The 23099-nt window shown below is 36.7% G+C and overlaps 1 protein-coding gene across 6 annotated transcripts in view; it reads left to right on the top strand.

Annotated features, from left to right (window-relative positions):
* The window catches only part of arb2a (ARB2 cotranscriptional regulator A), a 198276-nt gene that overhangs the window by 12241 nt on the left and 162936 nt on the right, over window positions 1–23099 (top strand). For all 6 annotated transcript variants that reach the window (XM_067407216.1, XM_067407214.1, XM_067407215.1 and 3 more), the window contains exons 5-6: window positions 12292–12357; window positions 13503–13694. In XM_067407216.1, coding sequence (XP_067263317.1) covers window positions 12292–12357; window positions 13503–13694 — 258 coding nt within the window. The remainder of the gene's footprint in view (window positions 1–12291; window positions 12358–13502; window positions 13695–23099) is intronic.

Genomic DNA, 23099 nt, shown 5'->3' with positions numbered 1-23099 from the left:
ATTGAAGAATTGTTTTTTTTTCACATAATTAAATGCAGTAAAAATGAGTAAACAGAAAAAAATGCTAAAAAAGTGAAAATGTAATGTTTTGACCATTTTGACTGCATTCAGCTACAAGGGAGAATAGTTAGCTCTTTTGAGGATGCATCACCTTATCTGAATTCATCCACATATTTTTTTTTTATTATTATTTATTCCCTGCAATCAACACAGAATGTGACAAAAGTGTGTGAATTCAATGTGGTTCTAACCATAATGCATACGGAGGCCAGATTCAGCTGAAAACTTGATTTCTTCCTCTAACTGTCTATGCCTTGTGTCTGTGAATGCCAGTGTTGGTGGTGTGTGTCGCTGTGTTCCAGCGTTCTCAGATTTGAGAGTGTGAATGTGGGGTACAGAAGTGGGCGAGAGTCTTTGTGAGACTGGAGGCAGCACCAGATGTCCAATTTGCACTTCAGCCGGGCCTGAATGAGCTGCTGGACCACAGGTTTACCCTGACAGGTTCACTGAGAGAGAGAGAGAGAGAGAGAGAGAGAGAGAGACTCAGTTCACAGCCGATAAGGCTTGATGGTGATTTTAGGATTGATGAAGCATACATACTGTACGTGTGTTCTCTGCCTCTTTATCTTTTTGTCAATTCCAATTTTAGTGTATTGTCTTTTACATGACTATTGCCAGTGCATTGCAAAATTAAGAAAGTAAAATAACAGTAGTGCAAAAGCAGTAAATAAATTAAATTAAATTAAAGTGACTAACTAATAGTTACATACTGAGTTTTATGTCCAAATCCAAAAAGTACTATTCTTGTTGAAGAATATGAAACAGAAGCCAGATTTCTTCAAAGAATGTGAGGAAGTTCTGGCAAAGAGAAACCCGCCTTCCCAAGGAAAGGATCAAGGTTTTCCCCACAAAGTTATGTATTGAAGAAGTTACCTTTCAAAAAAAGTTGAAGTACGAGGAGTAACATTTCATATTTCCCTGCAACCTTGATGGTTGAAGTGTGGAATAATAATGAATACGTTTATTCAGTCCAATAACTGTTTTTTTCCCCCCTTACATTTCTCATCAAGAATTTTTACATCATAGGAAACATCCTGAATTATAATTAGGTGTAGTCATTTTACAAGGGATAGTTTGCCCACAACTTACAATTATGTCTTCATTTACTAAACCTCATGTTGTTATTTCTGATCATGTTGCTATCTTATTAAAAAAAAAAAAAAAATCACAAGACACTTTGAATAAAATAGTATTTATTTATTTATTTATTTAAATTGGGTGTTTCCGTACCCAATACGATGATGGACAATCGATGTACTTCTAAACAAAGAGCACCAAAATTGTGTAAAAAAAGTTAATTAAAATAAAATGAAATAAATGGGGAAAAAAGAAAGCAAGCAAGAAAAAAAAAACACATTGTTTTTAAGAGTGTTTGTTCTGAACACAATCTGAACATTGACTTGTGCACCTGCGAGTTGCAGTTCGCTTTCAAATGTGCGACTGCAAATCTACAGCATCTTTGAATGCAATCTGCACACAGGAGCCGGAGGCAAACTGAAACTCGGGGTCATTCACGATCACTCAATTATCTATTTCTATAGGCAACTTCTCCATTGTGCTCCTTGTCTCTCTTCATATCACGGTGGGATCATCATTAGGGGGTATGCAGACACACACGCATGCAAAAGTGTGAGATCATTGGCTGGTTTGCATCACTGAACACTGGCAAGTGGTTTGCCTTAGAGGGGTGTGTGTATCACTGTGTTAACTGGGGAGGGATGGGGCACGGCATGGGGGTTCGGGGTTCGGGGGATTGCTGGTCTTTAGATGTTCTGCTTGCGTGTAATTAAGTTTTTCTTTCTTTTTTTTTTTTTTTCCTGAGATTGTGTGCAAGCGTTTCATACTGTGTCTTTCCTACTATAATATCAGGTGTCTGTTGCTTTTTGCGAGTTTGTGTCTTTCCCTCAATATATGCGAGTGTTTTGTTTTGTGTGTTTACCTGGCCATTTTGTTGACCTCCCTGCCAGTACAACGCTGTTTATGCATTCATACTTTGTGTCTGACGGCGTGTGAGTTTGTGTGTGGGTGGCAGGTACTGTGTGGGTCCATGTTGGTATGTTTGCAGTGGGCGGAGGGTCATGAACGTTACCTTACAACACGTACACACACACACACGGAGAGAGTGTGTGTGGAGGGCTGTAAGTGACTGTTCTCAGCGCTAGGTGACACAGTGTGGGCTCGACTCCAGATGGGAGAGCATTAAGCTGTTAATAAATGAGGATTTTTCTCTGCATCTGTGGAATGACAGACATACAGTATTGTAATGAAGAAGAACTGCCCAGATGGCTTGATTTCATAGATAACTCCCATTTGTTTCACATTTTATACTGATTGGCTTTATACTGTGAGTATGTGAGAGAAACATTGACTCAGAGGGAGTATTTTGCTTATCTTTTGATTTTAATTGATTGGAAATTGGACTGTGACATAGGAGAAGTCGAACTGGATCGGGAAGTTATGCAGGCTGTCCCTGGATTTAAACAGGATATGAACCGAATTTCATAACTTGTACTGCAACACTTAGGCTGAAAGTGAGTGACAAATCATGTTACTGTAAATGTTGTTGTTTCATTATGTGAGGAAAAACAAACAGGCCCTGTCCTGTAGACACACACACGCGCACACACACACACACACACACACACACACACACACACACACACAGGTTTGTTTTGCTATCTTAGTGAGGACATTATAGGCGTAATGTTTTTTATACTGTACAAACTGTACATTCTATCCCCCTACACTACACTACCCCTACTCCTAAACACTACACTACCCCTACTCCTAAACACTACACTACCCCTACTCCTAAACACTACACTACCCCTACTCCTAAACCTACACCACAGAAAACATTCTGCATTTTTACATTTTTAATAAAACATTGTTTAGTATGTTTTTTAAAGCTATTTTAAATATGAGGACTCATGAAATGTCCGCATATTTCATGTTTATGTCGTAATACCAATGTAATGCATTATACAAATTTGTGTCCTCATAAATCACAAGAACTCTAACTCACACACACACACACACACACACACACACACACACACACACACACACACACACACACACACACACACACACACACACACACACACAAACACGGCACAAAATCATAGCAGTTTTAGAGTGACTGCAAGCCCACATAACGGCATCAGTCATGCTTGTTTTGTTTTTATGTTAAGAACAGCTTCCCATAAAATGGCTGCTGTTGATTTACTAGGAAGAACCGTTGCTTCCTCAAAGGTTTCTGTAGTTGATGTTCCTTCACCAGCTTCAAGAAATTGTGCTTGCAGAGACTTCAACTTGAAATCAAAATCAGTACTGTTGTTGTAAATTAAAACTATTAAAATGTAACAATTCGGTAATTGAAATAAAGCTGAAATAAAATGTCTTTATTCAATGAAAAACTAAACATTTGAAATTGAGCTTTGACAACTGAAGTAAAACAAAAGTTAAAATTACTAAAACATCAACCTAAATATTAATATATAAAAACGAAATATATAAGCTAATAAAAACACTTTTAAAATTATCAAAATTTAAACAAATCCAAAAGCAGCCCATTAAAAAAAAAAAAAAATAAATAAATAAATGTCGCTGATTCACATTCTTAATATATGACACTGGTCTCATTGGTATTCTAAAATAATGTTATTTTAAAGTAAATATTTTTTATTACCTAGTTGTTAATTTTCATTATCCAATCAAATCACAATTGCTGAAATCAAGTCCCCCCATGTTTTCCCTATATAGTAGTCTGTTACTGTCCACTCAGAAATGTTACATTCTGAAGTTACAGTCGATATAAAAACATTTTTTTTTTGTCTCCATTTTAGCATTTCTGAATTGAGTGAATGTTAAAATGAGGGTGTTGCATATCAGAATATAGGGACATGAATGAATGAAAGTAGAATTCCAGTGCTTGCGAACGCTTCATGTTGTCTTTAATGGTTGGAATGACACAACAGGGAAAAGAATCTCATAGGAGCCTTATGGGACCATCACATGAAGTATGCTCACTTTCTTCCTCTGACAACAGCAAAAAGTTAAATATTTAAAAGAGGAACAAGATAACAAGAAAAGGGGAGTCCAACCGAGCTGTTTTATTTCTCAGCCCTCTCTCTTGTCATGAATCAGCATTCACATCTCCCTCTTTTCTCGACCTTGTGTTTGTGTGTTTCTGTTTTGGGGATTTGTCTTGTCTTCGTGTATTCTTTATTCTTGCCTTTTAATCTATTGGTAATTCCCTGCTGTCACTCCATCACTGTCATTATCCAAAGATCTTTGAAGTCATTCATTCATTCGGTCCTGCCCGAGTAGCTCTAAAACACCCTGTTGGTCGACTGATCTGAAGTCGGCGTGCAGCGGCTAAGACAAACACATCTTGCAGTATTGATTACCCTTCACTGTCCGGAGTCCAGTTGGCTCATTAGTCCGGGTCAGAGCGGGACCACCTGATAAGCACCTGTCCTCATTTTTCAATTCCCTCTGAGATTCCTGTCATGCAAGAGGTCAGAGTTTCATATGACGTTCCTCTTTTTTTTTTCCCAACATAGAACACAAATGTTTTATCACCCGAGCGCTAAGGTCAGCCGGACGGGGGAGATTGAGTCGTAATACCTCCGTTGTGGGAGGTCTGTGGATTTTTTTTTCTTCTTTTCTGTTGCTTTATCGCTTGCCTTGACTTATTCTGCTCATCTGGGGGCCCGCAGACCCCCTCCCCGTTGTTTGAAGAGGATTCCTGCCGCATGGGAGTTTACAAACAGATCAACTTTCTAAGACAACAGTGCACTTCATTAAGACCCTCATCTGTGTGTGTCCACCTTATCGCTTGCCCACCCAGACGACACGCTCTGGTCAAGGCCACCATGGCGTCTCTGCCTTTCTCATGTCTCTTTCCGTCCGTTCCTCCCACGCTCCCTCTTTTCTCAGCTGTGGCGTTGTGCGTGAGCTGGCAGAGGACGGTGTCTGTGGGGGGATTAGCGTGACCCCCTCCTCTCATGTGTTCTGTCTCCCCACCGTTCCCCTGCAGATCCCCCTGCTAAGGCTCTTCCTTCCTTTCTGATCCTCCAGATCACTGCCGCCACATCAGCAGCTTGTAAACAAACCCCCTCCTGGAGTCGGAGCCTGGAGTTGACCATGTGTGGTCACCCATTGTCCTGTCTGAGACCCACATCATTGGCGCATGAGACATAGCTGTGTTTATGTATTTTATATGGGGGACTCCAGCAGTGCGATATGTGGTTTAGTGTTTTTCTGGCTTAGACGAAGTTTGTATGTGATAGAATGGTGAAATAACAGTGAAATTGTGCATATAATGGCATCAGCCTCTCAGAAACCCATTTCTGTCGACCGTTACCTAAGTCTTGCGTTCCCACACAGAATCTGCACACGTTTTCTATGTTGGTGTGTGAAAATATATGGAAGTCTACAGAATAGTTTTAAAAGGGTTATATCCTGATGAATAAAAATTCATTTTACTATTAAACCATACTGCAAGACTAAGCAATAAGGATGGCCCACTGACCAAGTGGGCAGGTGTGGGCCGAATGTAATATAGATTTATACTGCAGGGCTGTCGAATGCTCGAATCTGATTGGTTGACGAACCTTCTAAGGTGTGCAATTGTTAAGTTCCAGGCAAGCCAGTTCAATATCACTTCGCCAAATGATTTCAGTTATTTCAAAAGGTCCTTACAGCCTACAACAGCAAAATAAACAAAACCCACATCGACACTGACCAAGTAAATAAATGTAGTAAACAATATGATAAAAATGACAAATTATTGTCATGCACTGTAAAAAATGTTCACTCTTTTGTCAAATCAACTGCTATCAATGGCTCAAGCCTCCATTACTAGTTCTGAAATGACATTTTGGAGGCTTGGGATGAGAGTGTTTCAAGATGAATCTGAGCATTTGTGGTTTAAAAAGTATGTATATATATATATGTATAACATCTGAACAGTGTCTTGAGGTGGTTTACTGTAGAATAAGCTGAATAATTGACTCCGGGTCATTGAATTATTAGAAAATAATGCACACCCGAGGTCGTGGCCATATTACCACCTCGGGTATGCATTAATTTCTAATAATTTAATGGCCCGTCATCAATATTTCCTTACATATTTTACTGTTTTTCTTTTTTTTTTTTCTGTCATGAAAGTGTAATAATGTCTTGAAACAATCAGTAAGATTTAATTTATTTATATTAAAAAAAAAAAGAAAATAATGCTTTTTGAGAACCATTAACTTGATCAAATGTGACAGTAAAGACATTTATAGTGTTGCAAAAGTTTCTATTTCAAATAAAAGTGTGTGTGTCTACATGCTTGTTGTACAATTTATTTTATAAAGGAAAAAGTTATGAAGAAAAGATTAAATGTTTAATGAATGAAAAATACTGTTTTAGCAATTATATAAGTGCATTCCTAGAAATAAAATGTCATTTATTCATTTGATTGACTGATTGCGGTCGACCAGTGATTGACTGATTTTTAGTGTATAAAACTTGACTAACATTATAAGTGGACTTTTGAGAGAAAAAAAAAAAAATGTGTGATATTTCACCTTTAAATAGAGAGAGTTCCAAACATATATCGGTAGCTGTAAGAAATGTAACTCTTTCAGTTTCCACTACAGTAAGGACAAGCCAAGGGTCAGGAATTTTGTAAATGACGGGTGTTTGATTTCTATGTAGTGTCTGCTGTGGAATTCTCTAACTGTGAATTCCAACCCACCATTAACTTTGTCCCTCCAAAATTCATTCCTTTATTCCAATTCAAAAAAAGAAAAAAAAAAGAAAAAAATCTCATTCTTGGTCTTCTGTTAGTGTGTGCTATACAATACAACACTCCTCTCCAGCAGGTCTGTGATCACCACCCTCATCACGTTTAGAGGGGGAGGTGAGGAGCACTTACCGTTCTTACCTGCAGGGCTTTCATTATCAGACTAATAAGACAATATTAATTATGCGACAGCACTGTGCTCTAATTACAATGACAGGCGATTGTGCTCTCCTTTCCATGTCAATTTATCTATAGGAGGGCAGCGAAGGCAAACACTAATATTCCATATGATTATTTAGGATATTAACTGTGAGAATTGATTCTCTGTTTCATAGTATATACGCCTGGGGGAACTCCCTCGGAGACCGTTAGTGACATGCAGATTGTTTGAATTGTTGAGGTTCAGCAGTTTTGATTGCATCACCTGTGAAGGATGTATGAAGGAATTAACTAAATAACCCCAATGTTCCCACCACCAAACATGCGCTTTGTATGAATTCTGCTCACGGGGTGTTCTGTGAGTCTGGGGGCAAGAAGTTAAACCTGTGAAAATAATCTTGTCTGAATACTGCACAAATAATGTATGAACTATTCCAAGTTGTTTTGTGAAGGCAGAAAAATAGCCCAGAGCTTCTCAGGGATTGTTTGGGGCATTTCTCAAACTCTCGATGATGTGAACTGTGCAAACTCAGCGTGAGCTCCAAAAGAGTCACATTTCCTTGTCTCCTTTTTTATAAGAAACAATGTCTTTGTAAAAAAGATATTAGTGTATATTAGTAAAAGACTGCTTTTTCAAGTTCTTTCCATTCACACAGTTGTTTAGAGAATGAGCGTGACTACTGGATGTTTTCCACCATTCAGATGAACTTGTCTTTATAATCTTTCTCATACAGTGATTAACAAGTGCTTGACCTCAGCTAATCTTTAATTTTATCCCCAGACAAAGTGATTTTGTATTTCCTGCAACTAAAAATTAATTTCCTAAAGATTCCGTGAAGCCACTGTTAGCCCTGATTTTTTTTCTTTCTTTTTTGGTTCCCACAGACCAGTTATTTTGATTTATATGGATTTTACGATAATACCATTTTGTTTTTTCCTCTAGTTTTTCATTTTGAATCAAATGTAATCTGTATATATATATTCCATTTATATACTTTAAGTAATGTCTGTTTCTGTGTTATACATTGAAAGGATTTTATTTCCCCTACAATCTAAATGGACATGTATAAAGACACCGAAACCTTTGCGATCAAAGAAACCTGTGTTTCTTGAGCACCAAATCAGCATATTAGAATGGTTTCTGAAGGGTCATGTGACATTGAAGACTGGAGTAATGATTCTGAAAATTCAGCTCTGCCATCATTAAACTACATTTTAAAATACATCAAAAAAGAAAAGTTATTTTAAATTGTAACTATTTCATAGTGATACTATTATTACTGTTTTGATCAAATAAATGCAGCCTTGGTTTTTTCAAAAACATAAAACAATCTTACTGACCCCAAACTTTTGAATATTATATTATATTATAATTATATGATATTATATATTTTTGTTGTTCTAATATATACAAATTGTTGTCTGTAATGTGTTGCTAAAGGCATTTACAAATTAAAGGTAATGTTGAGACTTCTTGTAACTACAAATGAAGCACCTTGATATCTCTGTAAAATATTAGCAAAATCACAACTGCTTATGAAGCTGAATGTGATGCTTAACTCGAATGAGCCACACACTCAAAAAACAAAATATACACTTTCTGCTACCTCTGTACGGAAGTTAGGCTATAATTCGGGTATATTGTTTTTCCACCCTTTGATGTTAGCATGGACAGTCCATGATGAGGGAACATGTTGCACGCACTTACACATCTTATCTACAAGACCCCTCACCAACTTGTTGGACACATACACTCAATCATCTGTGAGACTGAACGGCCGTAGACCATCTCAAAAAGAACCCACGCACCTTTTCAAGACCCTCATTCTCTTTTCTCATATATCAAAAGAGAAGCACCTGAGGCACTGAAGCAATAATGTAGTATAAATGAAATTTCCTGCAAGGCTTATTGATGTCATTAAACACAAGCATATTGCACTTCACAACCATTTTAGTCTTCATCAGAGAGCTTGACATTTAGTGAATTAGGTACTGTTGAGCTGCCTGTGTCTTCCTAACATCACTGGTGTCGCCGCCTCCACCACGGTCTGTAGAGATATCCGTCATCCCATTTAGGCCCGCTGACCGCTGACGAGCACTAATATCCCTTTGCATTAGCTCATTTGAGCCTAATGTACTTTTGGTGTTTGTAATCAAATAAGCAATAGCTTAGGCTATGCCTTATGGCTTTAAATGAGTATAGAACCATTACGATAACATTATTACTCTGTCTAAAGGTTTAGCTTTTTTTGTCCTCTATGCCATGATCGTGGGTATGAATTCATATTCACATTTGTTTTGTTGTCTATGCAGTCACAGATCATAGTTTGATTGGGTTTTTAGTATCCCATTAATGTATTAAATTTGATCTAGTCTAAACCAGCGGTTCTCAAATGGATTTTCTTGTTTTGTTTGCTGTTGTCGACCTAACAAACTACTATAAATGTGTTGTGCAAAAGTGAACAAAACTATAATTTGATGATTAGTTGTGAAGTGTTTAGATGTTGATGCTTTCTTTTGACAAACTTGGCGTGTCTTTATAGTTTGAGTGTTTTGTTTTGTAAATGTCCTTGTGTTCAGTGTCATGCTGTTGGCAGCCAGCAATTCAAAGCACAAAACAAAGAAATAGATTTATAATATAATTAGAAAGAATCTGCAGTCTTTTTTTTTTTTTTTTTTTTTAACCATTAAATTGCATTTTATATATACAATTTATATAATTAAATTAAATTACAGAATTTTTCAAGAAAAAAAAAGATTGATGATTGATTGATTGATTTGATTGATTGATTGACTGACTGACCTAAAGTATATGTTGACATGGCAAGCAAAAATGGTAATGCGATTATCTCAAAATGGCCAAATATCACCCAGTTAAACAGCATGATTAAAATATCCATCAGTCTGTTAGTTGTAAATGATCTTATATTTAATCTATTCTGAGTTGTATTTTCTTTTTCCTTGCCTAATTTGTATCATGCGCATCATGTCCATGTTGGCATCTGCCTAATTTGACTAGTTTCTTTCTGTAGGTTGGAGCACAAACTTTGACGTCAACAACAAAAGCAAATTGTTTTCTCCTTAAAAGACTATTATTACTATGCACAGTTATATGGCTAGTCACACTTTATTATTTGTATTTGCCCTTGTTTGTTTAGCTGCTACCTGCAGCTCTATCAGAACAGACCTGTCAGTGTTTTTTTTTTTTAGGCCGCTGGTCTAGACCATGCGCATCCCATTGACTTCACCCAGCAGCTCAATTTGACTGTAGATCAAGACCTCACACATCCAGTGACACCAGCACAGCTGACAGTCTCAGCCGTCAGACACGGATACGTCTCCACAACCTTCACGCCTCATTCCAGTGGGGCATCTGTTAGTCCCTCCACCCGGGTGGGCCATAAAGTCCTCTCAAAAATGACATAACAGGATCAGCGTGCCCTGGAAAATAAGCCCCGTCACACCAGGGCTGCTCTGCTGACCGTTGCCAAATCACAACCACTATAAAACATTTAATCTTAATTAGCGCATTTGCTCTCCACCTCTTAAAACACTGTAGTTTCAGCTGTTGCAGATCGTGAGCAAAAGCAAAACAAGAAAGAAACGCTCAAAGTTGTTGATGTCACTGAACCATGAAACTTTTGGCCCGGGGTTGAAATTGCACTGTGTACACGTTCTTTAGCAATTTAGCTGCAGGGATAAACATACCTTACATCAACACGCTGTTTGTACTCTAGATTTGCCCCGCTTTAGGCTGACAGCACCCGTACACTCTGCTCTCTGTACAGAACAAGTGAAATCCAGACAGTTCCAATTATCTCATTCACTGAGGCTGTTGAGAGTGCAACTGCATGTACTTTGCATATATGCAAAGAAGTGTGATTGATTCTGATTGTCATAAATAAAAATACTATGTTTTTTTAGGTCTGTATAGGTTCAGTTTGAGTTGTATTAGTGTTTTACAATGTGCAATTGTATGATTATACTGAATAAATGAATCAAACCACACAAAGGACCTTTTTCACAGACTTTGGGGATGTTTCGACAGTTTTTAAATCTTGAAATGTTTTGTTTCTATTTTTATTTAAATTTATAACACTGCACTTTGTGTTATATTACCTTGACATTAAATTACAGAAAACAATTTAAAGGATTAGTTCACTTCAGAATTAAAATTTCCTGATAATTTACTCACCCCCTTGTCATCCAAGATGTTTGTCTTTCTTTCTTCAGTCTAAAAGAAATGAAGGTTTTCTAGGAAAACATTCCAGGATTTTTCTCTATATAGTGGACTTCACTGGGATACAATGAGTTGAAGGTCCAAATTGCAGTTTCATTGCAGCTTCAAAGAGCTCTACATGATCCCAGCAGAGGAATAAGGGTCTTATCTAGAAACGATCGGTCATTTTCTAAAAAAAATAAAAAATAATACTTTTTAACCACAAATGCTCATCTTGCTCATCATTAGCTCTGCTATGTGCCACACATGATGTAATCACGTGTGATGTGTGTATATATATAAAGGTAAAAGAAATGATGTTTTGCTATTTTGAAGGTGGAGGAGAAAATTAGATTTTTCGCCCTACTGCGGTACTTCCGCCTACATCATGTGTGACCTTTCCAACGTGATTATGCAATGCGTGGTGCAGAGCAGTGCAAGATGTGCATTTGTGGTTAAAAAGTATATAATTTTTTTATTTATTTTTTTTTTAGAAAATGACTGATCGTTTCTAGACAAAACCCTTATTCCTTGGCTGGGATCAAGTAGAGCCCTTTGAAGCTGCAATGAAACTGCTACTTGTACCTTCAACCCATTGTACCCTGTTGAAGTCCACTAAATGGATAAAAATCTTGGAATGTTTTCCAAAAAAAAACTAAATTTCTTTTCAACTGAAGAAAGAAAGACATTAACATCTTGGATGACATGGGGGTAAGTAAATTATCAGGAAATTAACTAATCTTTTGGAAAGATATAGAAAAGATATAGTGAATGTATTATTTTGCTATTGTAGCAGATGGGAACGCAAAAACTAAATTTGTTACAGTTTCCGTTCACCACTTTAGAAGTTTACCACTGCCGCTTCTGAGAACACCGGAAAAGGGTCCATGTAACATTGTAAAAAGGGTCTATCTAATTTTCTTTAATAACTATCTGCATTTCAACCCAAAGTTATATTTTAGTCATTCTTGTTCCAAACTAACTGAAACATTTTTTTTTTTTTTATTATTAGTTTGAAAGACTATCTCTTAAAAATATCTCTTGTCTCCTGTAGATCATTACAAAGTATGTTTATGAACTCTTGGAGAAAGACTGCAACCTGAAGAAGGAAATCCTTCCTGTAAGTAATGTCTTTTTTCCTCCTTAAAAACTTTAGATGCACAATTTGAATCTAAACAGAGTTATTGTGAAACTGATGCAGTTGTGCTTACCATCGCATAAGATTACAGTGGTCTAAATTGTGTGAAAACTAAGTTTTAGAATGATATTCTTCAACACTTCTCAACTCTCCAGGAGAAAATTGCATTTGTTCTGATGGTAAAATTGCGTACGCTCAAGGAGATTCCTAAGGTGTGGTCACTGCATTCATATGAGCAATAATGTTATGATTTCTAGTGCGCTTTTTAAGAGGCGTATCATTAAACTACACATCATTTTTGATAGCGGGTGTTTGCACTTGGTAGACATAGAATTTATATCCTTTTAAAAGCACTGTAAATTACTCTCCATAAATCACCTGAACAATGCTGGCACTGACTTTTATGAGCTGTTTTATTTGTGGAGAGTATTTACCAAATGATGTTCTTGGAGTCTGTATTGTCTTTCAGGGAGTTTCATGGGCACAGCTACCTGTGACCAACTGCATTTAATCCATTTGTTAAAGTCCATTTTAAAGAGGACTACACACAAAATGCATTGTGTTATTTTCAAGCATATGATCTTATGCTCATCTCAGAGTTTGCCACATAACTGATCACCACACAGGAAGTATACGCATGTAGAAGTCAAGACGGATTTGTTGCAGTGTAATGAATTCATCAGACGCAGTCAGACAGTGTTGACTTCTCAGCAGCTGGCGGTGTAGCTCAGCATCGAGCGCCGTTCATTAGAAATGATTTCAGGCTCTGACTCACTCCGCTGTTTCTGAGTGTCCTGCCCCACTTTAATAAGAGTAAATATAGTTGTTGACACACATCAGGGGGCAGACAACACAAAAATCACCTTTTATAATCGAATCGTGGTTCAGAGTTTGGCAAGTTTGACTGAATGATGATGGATACGTGCTTTCTTGTTTTACTTATGGTCAAGCAATAGACCTCTTTATTTACTCCAGCATTGTGCACTCTAGTTTTGAAGTGCTCTAAGTATGTTCAATAGCAGAGACATTTCAGAATTTCCAAATCGCAAATTTCATTGGCTGTAATCTTGTACCCTGCCATAACTGGCGACCGTTTGGTACTGATTATAATATTTATATTCCTTCAGGTTGATGCCACTGAGGGTGAACCGAAAAGCTTTATTTACATGAGCGAGGATGCCCTCACTAACCCAGAGAAGATCATGGTTCTCATCCAGGGCAGTGGAGTGGTAAGGGCAGGCCAATGGGCTCGACGCCTCATCATTAATGAAGACCTCAACAGTGGGACGCAGATACCCTTCATTAACCGTGCCAAAGAGGTGGGTTTTATTCTGTCTTCATTCTTTTTTTTTTTCTTCTTTTTTTTTTTTTCTTTTTTGTTTAGCAAAGGAACTGTAAACATGATGTATACAATGTAATTTTTAGTTCTTGTGCTAAAATAGTGTTGGGCGTATTTAATACACTTTATTCCAACAAGTGTATTTATTAATTATGTATGCTTATGAATTATGAATTTATAGGTTATATATATACACTACCATCCAAATGTTTTCACTATACCATTCGAATAATTTAAGAAAGAAGTTTCTAAAGCCCAAAGCATACTTCACTTTTTACGCGTACACGGAGGTCTGCGTACAATGCGCGCAAATTTCGACAGCAGAAGAGTATGTGCCGGATTTTTGAAACCGCGCGGTAAGTGAGTACACATACTTGCACATGCGCATTTATTTATTTATTTATTTATTTTTTGTTGCAGTAATAAGTTTATCCTCAAGGTGGCAACCGTGCCCTGGGGGCGTCACAAGGTAGTCAAAGAAAAACTGCATAAACAGAACAGACCGGAACACATGCAAGCTACGGTGATGATGGAGGCCTACATAAATGAGAGATTGTGCAAAAAGGTTAGAAAGTACCCTCATATGTACAACTCTAGCATGAAAGAATACACGGGTATTAATTCATGGCGAGAGATTGCTCAAAATTGTGCATGCATCGAACGCCTATGTATGCAAACGATGTATACTTTGCAAGGCTGCAAAGTAAAAAAATAAATAAATGAAAAATAAGTATACCCAGGGCATTATGCAAACTAATTCTGCATTTATTTGTTTGTTAAAAACATTAATTTAAATGAAATAAATTATAACTTATATTATAATTATATTATAAGTTCACATAAAATATGAAGCAGCAAAAACTATTTTAAACATTGACAATAACAGCAAATCAGCATATTAGAATGATTACTGAGGGATCATGTGACACTGAAGACTGGAGTAATGGCTGCTGAATATACAGCTTTGCCATCACAGGAATAAATTACATTTTAAAATATATATATATATAAAAAAGAAAATAGTTATTTTAAATTGTAATAATATTTCACTGCTTTTACTATATTCCTGGTCAAATAAATACAGCATTAGTGAGCATAAGACATGAGATTTCTTAATTATTCTTAATTATTCCAAACTTTTTTTTAACTTGGAGTGTGTATTTGTATTTTGCTAATTTTAATGCAAATTTAAACTATAATGAGTTAAATCTATATTAATCAATATTAATAATAATTATTATTTTATTGTTTATATTGTGGTTTGGCCTGTGATGATACTACTGGCCTGACTGAACCAATAGATTGTTTAATATCAATGACAGTGATATCACATGCGTGCAGTCTGAGCGACTGCTGTATCTATCTCTATTTTCTCCTCTGTATCCCTCTTTACTCTATCCAATCCATAGATATTTATTTACCCAGCAAAAGGAGCTGTTTTGCTGTTACGTGTGTACTGTAAACTGTAATTTAGATTTTCATTTCTTTTCTCTGTCGGAGGACGTATCCCCGAGTGGAGTTATTTCCGTCCATCGCGGCTAGTCGTTTGTCACGCCGCCCGCCGCTACCTGTGTAATTTCATCGGCCCGTGCGTTCAAATTGACTTAAGGGAGATCTCCCTCGCTCTTCCATCTAAATGTCATAAAACACACATACATACATACACACACACACACTCACTCACTCCCACACTGATGTCTGTAGGCAAAGTCACTTTTCGCACAGCGCCAGGAAAAGACGGACAGGGACGGTGAGTTTGTGTGTGCGGGAGACAGTAAGGTGGCTTATTGCATTTGTGAAGAGGTGCGTTCTGGGGGCGTACTGCGACGGGTTAGACGGAAAGAATGCACGCTGTGCTGTGCCGACCATTTATCATGCTAAATAATGACCCCTGCTTTGCTGTGACATCATCATAATAGCATTTACAGGAAGAGAGATTCCAGAGTTTGTATATCAGTACGACTGAGGGAATGTGGCTGTCACTTTGCAATATTTGTATTGCTGAAGGGGTGCGGATGTGCTGTCTGATTCTTCATGTGACGGCTCGTGTTTGTGATTTCCTCTGTGATAAACAAGGCCACCTGAGGCCATGTGCCGAATACGCTCTGATCCGAGATCAGTCTGTTGTTTTAGCCTTTGAGATGTGTTATTCTGATGGGAATTGGTAACGTGCTCACAAACCGTTTTCATTGCTCCCTGATCTGTCCTGTGAAGCTTTATTAAAGATTATGGTGTAGAAATAGGATTGTAAAATAAAGCAAGTTGCTCTTAATGTACATTTGATATGGGCTGTAGTAGACCATTGCCTTCATTAGTACATTTTCAGAGAAAACACTGCAGTTCTTAAAGGAAGATGACTCAGCTGGGTCAAATGAGTACTGCAGTGGTTTTTGAAGACAGACCAGAAATAATTAACCATTTTGGAAATCAAATCAAAAGAGAAAGAAAATCAGCTGAGGACAAGGCTACTGTAATCAAGCACTCTCTTCAGAGTTTAGTTCAAGGACAAGTTGGAACTTTTCTATTGTTCTCTTCTTTAAATATTATTTAAACAATATGTAATATATACTGCCGTTCAAAAGTTTGAGGTTAGTGAGATTTCTTTTCAAAGAACCCCTGTGGTGAAAATATTTTTTTTAAATGTTGGATCTATGTGGTGTTTTTAATATGCCTTAAGACAAACCATGTGCAAATGTATAAGTCAACACCATTGCTGAGTATTTTCTCCTTAAAACTGCAGTGAAAAATAGACGTGGTTTGAAACTTCTTATGTCACAATCTACCTTGTAACCAACCTTTTAGCATATCATTTACTACGCTGCGAAGCAGGGGAGTATACCCCGGTATATTTTTCTGTTTATATGAAAAATCGGGTACATTTAGCAATATAGTGGGTGAATTATGTACATGATGTATATTATGATGTTATGATGAACTATATGCCTTTCTCCACTGACGTTATAAGATGTTCAAAGCATTTCTAAGGATACTGATTTTTAAAAGACTGAGATGGTGAATGGAAACTTGGTTTGTGTAACATTAGCGACACATTATTAGCTGTTTGGTAACATAGTCAAGCACAAGGCTAATCATATTAACTACAATTATGTGTCAGATGTTGTAGAGAGCGATACATAAAAGGCATTACTATTCTGATACATCAAATGGTTGAATTAAAGCAGTATGTTTGCCTTTGTGCAGCGTTTACTACTGTAAAGTTGACCGAGTGGATCGGAGTCTGACGGCGTCCGAGTTGAGACAGGGCTAATTTGCATATTCATGGTTCCGCGTAATTATTGACTACAGGGGGACTTTAATATATTATTATTCAGTAAGGATGCATTAAAGAATTAGTTCACTTCTGAATGAAAATTTCCTGATAATTTACTTACCCCCATGTCATCCAAGATGTTTATGCTTTTCTCTCTGCAGTCGAAAAGAAATTAAGGATTTTTCTTCACTGGGGTTCACCGTGTTGAAAGTCCAAATTGCAGTTTCAATGCAGCTTCAAAGGGCTATGCACGATCCCAGACAAGGAATAAGGGTCTAATCTAGCGAAACGATTGCCCATTTTCAAAAAAAAAAAGGAAAAGTACATTTATATACTTTTTTAACCACAAATACTCGTCTTGCACTGCTCTGTGATCCGCCACTCATGACGTAATCATGTTAAAAAGGTCATGCGTGACATAGGTGAAATTACAGATCCAGTATCTACAAAGTGAAAGTGCAAAGACTACCCTTTACAAAAAAAAGATAAAACAATGATATCGGACAATTTTGAAGTTGGAGGCCCTACCGATTTACTTCCGCCATGTCACACGTGACTTTTTTAACGTGAATCTGAGCATTTGTGGTTTAAAAAGTATATATGTATATATATATATATATATATATATATATATATATATATATATATATATATATATATATATATATATATATATATATATATATATATATATAATATTATTATTATTTTTTTTCGTTTCACTAGATAAGACCCTCATTCCTCGGTAGGGATCGTGTAGTATCCTTTTGAAGTATCCAATTTGGACCTTCCACCCAGTGTACCCCTCTGAAGTCCACTATATGGAGAAAAATCCCGGAATGTTATATATAATGTTATATATAATGTTATATCATTTATTATTATTTGGGGAAAAAAGACTAAATATACATGACTATTAATTTAACATTTCAAGACATCTTATAAACGCAGTAACTGCTGATCCAGCTGCTGCATGTGTGTAGTAGTTTAGCTGGTCACACACCAGTGACTATGTGCTAGTATGTATAAAAGAACGTGCATTATTCCCACATCTGCGAGCGCGTGACAGACTACGGGCATCCACAGAAGGCCGCAGTGGCAGCGCTGGGAAACAGGGCCGGAGTCTGACAGCTGGGCTGCCGAGAGAGTGAATGCGTAAAAACTTGTGTGTGTGTGTTTGAGAAAGAAAGCAAGCTTGCTTAATGACAGCTTATTCCTTCATGAGTTTAACTCCTGACAGCCGACAGCTCTGCCTGTTGCATCATGGTAGCAGAATCATTACCTTGTGACCTGTCAAAAGCAGGAGAGTTTGCAGCAGAATAGAGCAAGAAAAAGCTGGAGGAACGAGAGACTGCGAGATTTGGAATTCACTTGTTTTGCAGGGTCCGATTTTGAGTACCGTGAAGGTTCGGGTGAGATGCGACCCCTAAAACAGGTGATTAGGATTACGAAGCCTGTTTAGAACCATTGGCCCTAACTGGCTCAGTTTTTATGCAAGTATGATTACATGTCCCTGGTATATATGTATTTTGTGCGGCAATATTTTCAAATGGCTGATTTAACCTCTTACGACCAACCCCCCTCTGCTCTCATCTCGTCTCGGCCAGCCTCTCTCTGACAGAGCCGGATTGATTGCTCACTCAGAGCATCTTGTTTAAGCCTGCAGTTACTCTGACATTGACCCAGCCAAAATGTAGCCGAGGCTAACGTGAGGACGTGACTGGAAAGGTGAGAGAATTTTTCTCTCTCTGTCTCTCTGATGCAGGAAGCTTGAGATCTTTTTCCCTCTAGTGGCTTTCAGGAAGCATGAGTGAAAACGAGCTCTTGACAGAGGCAATAAATATACTGCAACTCTTCCAACACCTCTCTCTCCCTCCTTCCCTCCTAGTATGTTCACTCACTCGTTCCATGCTTTATTCAGTTTTCCTCATCCCTGTTATCCCATACAATCTTATTTTACTTATATGTAATATAGAGTTGCAGGATTTTTTTTCCCCCCTACCCCTTTTTTTTTTTTCTGACTATGTTCAGAAAGTTATGCTTGAATACTGCATTTTCTTTTGTATTTAATATTTGTATATTTTATAAAATACAACTTTTTTATATTATTTTAAACAATGTGCAATATTTAAGCTTTGTGTAAAGCATCCTGTCTAGGTTTATTCTGCGATGATGACCAGCTGACTATAATAATAATAATAATAATAATAATAATATTTTTCCTAAGTTGTCAAATAAGTAAATAAATTGAAATTTAAGTGCTTATTCAAGGTGAAATTATTTTATTACAAGGGAATAAATAGGCTTGCTGGGTGATGAAATTTGTCCACCTACAAACACTATCATTCAAAGGTTTGGTGTTGATAGTTTTTTTTTTTTTTTTTGTTGTTGTTGTTTTGTTTTTTTTGTTTTGCTTTGTTGTATTTTGTTTTGTTGTGTTGTGTTTTGAAGAGGGTTAGTCTTTTATTCTCACCAAGGCTACATTTATTTGATCAATAATACAGTAAAAACAGAAATATTGTGAAAAATCAATACAATTGTTTTTGTTTTAATATATTATAAAAAGTAATTTGATGACAAAGCTATTACTCCAGTCTTCAGTGTCACATGATCCTTAAGAAATCATTCTAATATGCTGATTTGCTGCTCAAAAAACATTTATTATGATTATCATTATTATTATGTTTTTGTGGAAACTGTGATCATTTTTTCAGGGTTCTTTGATTTATAGACAGTGCAAAAGAACAACATGTATTTGAAATAGCAACATTTTGTAAGATTATAAATTTCTTTACTGCCACTTCTGATTAATCTAATGCATCCTTGCTAATAAAAAGTATTCAATCAATCAATCAATCAATCAATCAATCAATCAATCAATCAATCAATCAATCAATCAATCAATCAATCAATCAATCAATCAATCAATCATTAAATAAATAAATAAAACTTACTGGCCCCAAACTTCCAGAGAATTGTTATCAGTTTCTATTTGGGAGACCAAGTACATCGCATTATGGGATACAGTATTCCTTATGCTCATTTTGTCAAATGTAGTAGGTCATCCATGCATAGAGAAAATGTACAAACTTTGTACAGTATGCATACTGCAAAAAATTATGAATGTAGTATGTGTGGTGTGCTATTCTGAACATTGCCCCACTCATCCTCTTGTCTATTATTCTATTATTTTCCCATGTATTTTTCTTTCACCTGTTCTTTCCCTATCCATGTTTTCTCTGCTCCAATCTCTGGCCTGTGTGTTTTTTTTTTTTGTTTTTTTTTTTGCTGTTGCTTTGACCTGCACCCCCTCTGTAAACTCTACCCCCTTCCTCCCTGACCCAAATCGACCCCCATATAGCTTTCTCTCTCATATCCCAACCCTCCCCTCGCTGCTGACAGTCGGTTCCCTGCTTAAAAAAAGAAAACGTCAGAAAAAGGAATAAAAAAGGGCAACTGCATTTCATTAAGAATAAAGTCTTTAATAAAAAATAAGATCCCTATCCCCCCATCACCCCCCCTCCCTGTTCTTGTTAGTCAGTTAGAAGCGACTCTGGAGACTTGCTAGAAAGAAAGAGGGGGTGTGGTGTTTTCAAAAGTGTGTCAAAAGCCTAGGGGTTTGTATCTGCCCAGAATTTCAATGGGAGGCTGAAAGGGGGCCGGGAAGCGGGCAAACTCAAACACAGGAATCTTGTTTAATTTCTGTCATGTTGCTCTTTTTTTCACCAGATTGATGTCTTTTTCAAAATCGGCTCACTATCTCTCTCTCTCTCCCTCTGTCATTTGCACATGCGGTGTGATACTGTATGCCATCTCTGTCCTCTCTGCCTTAAATCCCTTAAGTTTCCTGCTTCCTTTTTTCATCTTCTCTCCTTACTGACTGGGGACCTGAGTTCTTTTTTTCTTCTTCTCCATTTATGATTATCAGTCGATCCATAACTCGCTTGCTAAGGGCTAGCCTTTAGCATCAGAGACGCTGCGCTTCCTGTATACGGGGGGAAACGGGTGCCCCACAGTGACGTTAACTAGATATAGAGCCGTGCGTCGGGACACTGAGGGTAACCGTGGCCCAGCATGGGGGTAACGTGTTCTCCATCTTGCTGGAAGGTGCAGCATTTCCTGCAGTTAAAATCAATGAACTTGACACCTTCAAAGGGCCATGTGAGGGAGCGACTTGCTCTGGGGTTAAAACTCTTTTAAATAGCCCCCTGCGGGATTCACCGCTGTCAATAAAATGCAATAATTACCACACCCCGGCCTGGGAAGAGTGCAGGCAGGCTGGGCTAAATTAAAAATTGATCAGAAAGAGGAGAAAACATTATTTTTGTGGCCCTATTCCCCAGTCTTCACCGTGCTGAGTCTCATCAGCGAACTGGCTGTAGTTTTACGATTTCCACCACTCTCTCGCTCTCCGACGAGCGATTTACCATGTCGTTAGATGTTAAAAGATTTATTTGGCATTTAATTGTCCTGATGGTGAGGTGTGTTGCAGACGAGGCTGTGTTTATGAGTTAGCGTTCCTTGAGAACGGTCTCTGCATTTATTGATTGCCGCCTAATTTTGTCTGACTCTCCCTACCTCCGTACCTTCATCTGACAGTCAGAATAGGTATCAGATGCTCATCCGTATAGGTATCTGTCATCTTATTTTCACACAGACACATCTTAGCTAAGAGCAAGATGTTTTTCATTACACACACATACATAAACATATTCAAATTTCACTTGCTCGTCATATCCCACCAGATATTGTTCTGATGCTGTCTAGACCATCAGACAAGCTGCTTGCATCATTGCTCAAAGATTTATGGGCCATCACTTGTGTGGTGGGATAATGTCATAGAAAGGGGGTGGGGGTACTAGTAAAGTGCTATGTAAGGACCACAAGGTTCTGGAGTAAATACTTTTGGAGTAAATACTTTTGAATGCACATATTAAATGTATATTTAATATAATATTTATATTATTTGTATTTTAATATAATTATTATTATTATTATTATTATTATTTTTATTTTGTCTAAATGTTTTAATAATAATAATAAAAAAAACAAAGATATGGCATCCAAAGTATATAATATAGTACAACTAGATATGTTTTATTGAATCCAAAAAGGTTTAATTATATTTTGCTACATATCAAGGTATTTTAAAGATTAAGAAGTGTCAAAAGGTCATTTGGTTTAACCGTCCAAAGGACAATACAGCCATTTTATTTGTGATTGAAAAAAAAAAAAAAAAATGTATGTATATATATATAATATAATATAATATAATAATATTCTGGCATGATCATATACCATCTAATAAAATGGTGTAAAAAAAGTCATTGCTTTATGAGAAAGAATGTCCGGAAAAATTCATTTTTAATTGATGTCATTCGGAGTAATCAATATAAAGGGACCATTTTGGATCAAGTCATGCTGTCAATATCATGTGACAGGATGTGACATCATTCAGACACCTGCAAAGGACCACATGGTCATGAAGCAAAGTAACTAATTCTTTCTTAACTATTTTAAAAATTCATGTTTTCACTTGCTCATATGCATATCCCAAAATATCGTGTCATTCGGTACGACCGCTATAAAACATTAAAAATGTTGTAATATATATATATTAAAAAAAAACAAACAAACATTGTGCTAAATATAAAATGTTTTATTGTTCTTTTGCTAGCTAGAAAGCTAACTAAGTACCTAGCTACTTATCAGTTTGTTAGCATTGTTTGAAAATATTGTTCGGTATAACCAAAAGTGTCACTCGGTAAAACTGAAATTTTGGTTAAACCGAATGACTTTTTTGGTGACTAATTTTGTCCAGCTTGTAAAAAATGACAAAAGCAGTGCTAATTGATTATATAAATTGATTATAATAAAACTTAAAAAATGAATTATATCTCTATTATGTTTTTTTTGTACACTTTTAAAAACCGTATTTGTCAATGACCCATATACTTATATACTTTTAATAATACAACTTTTAATAAAACATTTTTCAACACCACAACAAAAAATGTTTTATTATTAAAAATTGTATTATTAAAAGTTTACATTTTTGAGAGGTTATTGACCTTGACACACAGCCACAAGTCTTCAGGGGTCCTCTCTGTTATA

Source organism: Chanodichthys erythropterus, chromosome 13 (genome assembly GCF_024489055.1).
Source record: "Chanodichthys erythropterus isolate Z2021 chromosome 13, ASM2448905v1, whole genome shotgun sequence".
NCBI classification, from domain to species: domain Eukaryota; kingdom Metazoa; phylum Chordata; class Actinopteri; order Cypriniformes; family Xenocyprididae; genus Chanodichthys; species Chanodichthys erythropterus.
This window is presented reverse-complemented; position numbering and strand designations above follow the sequence as displayed.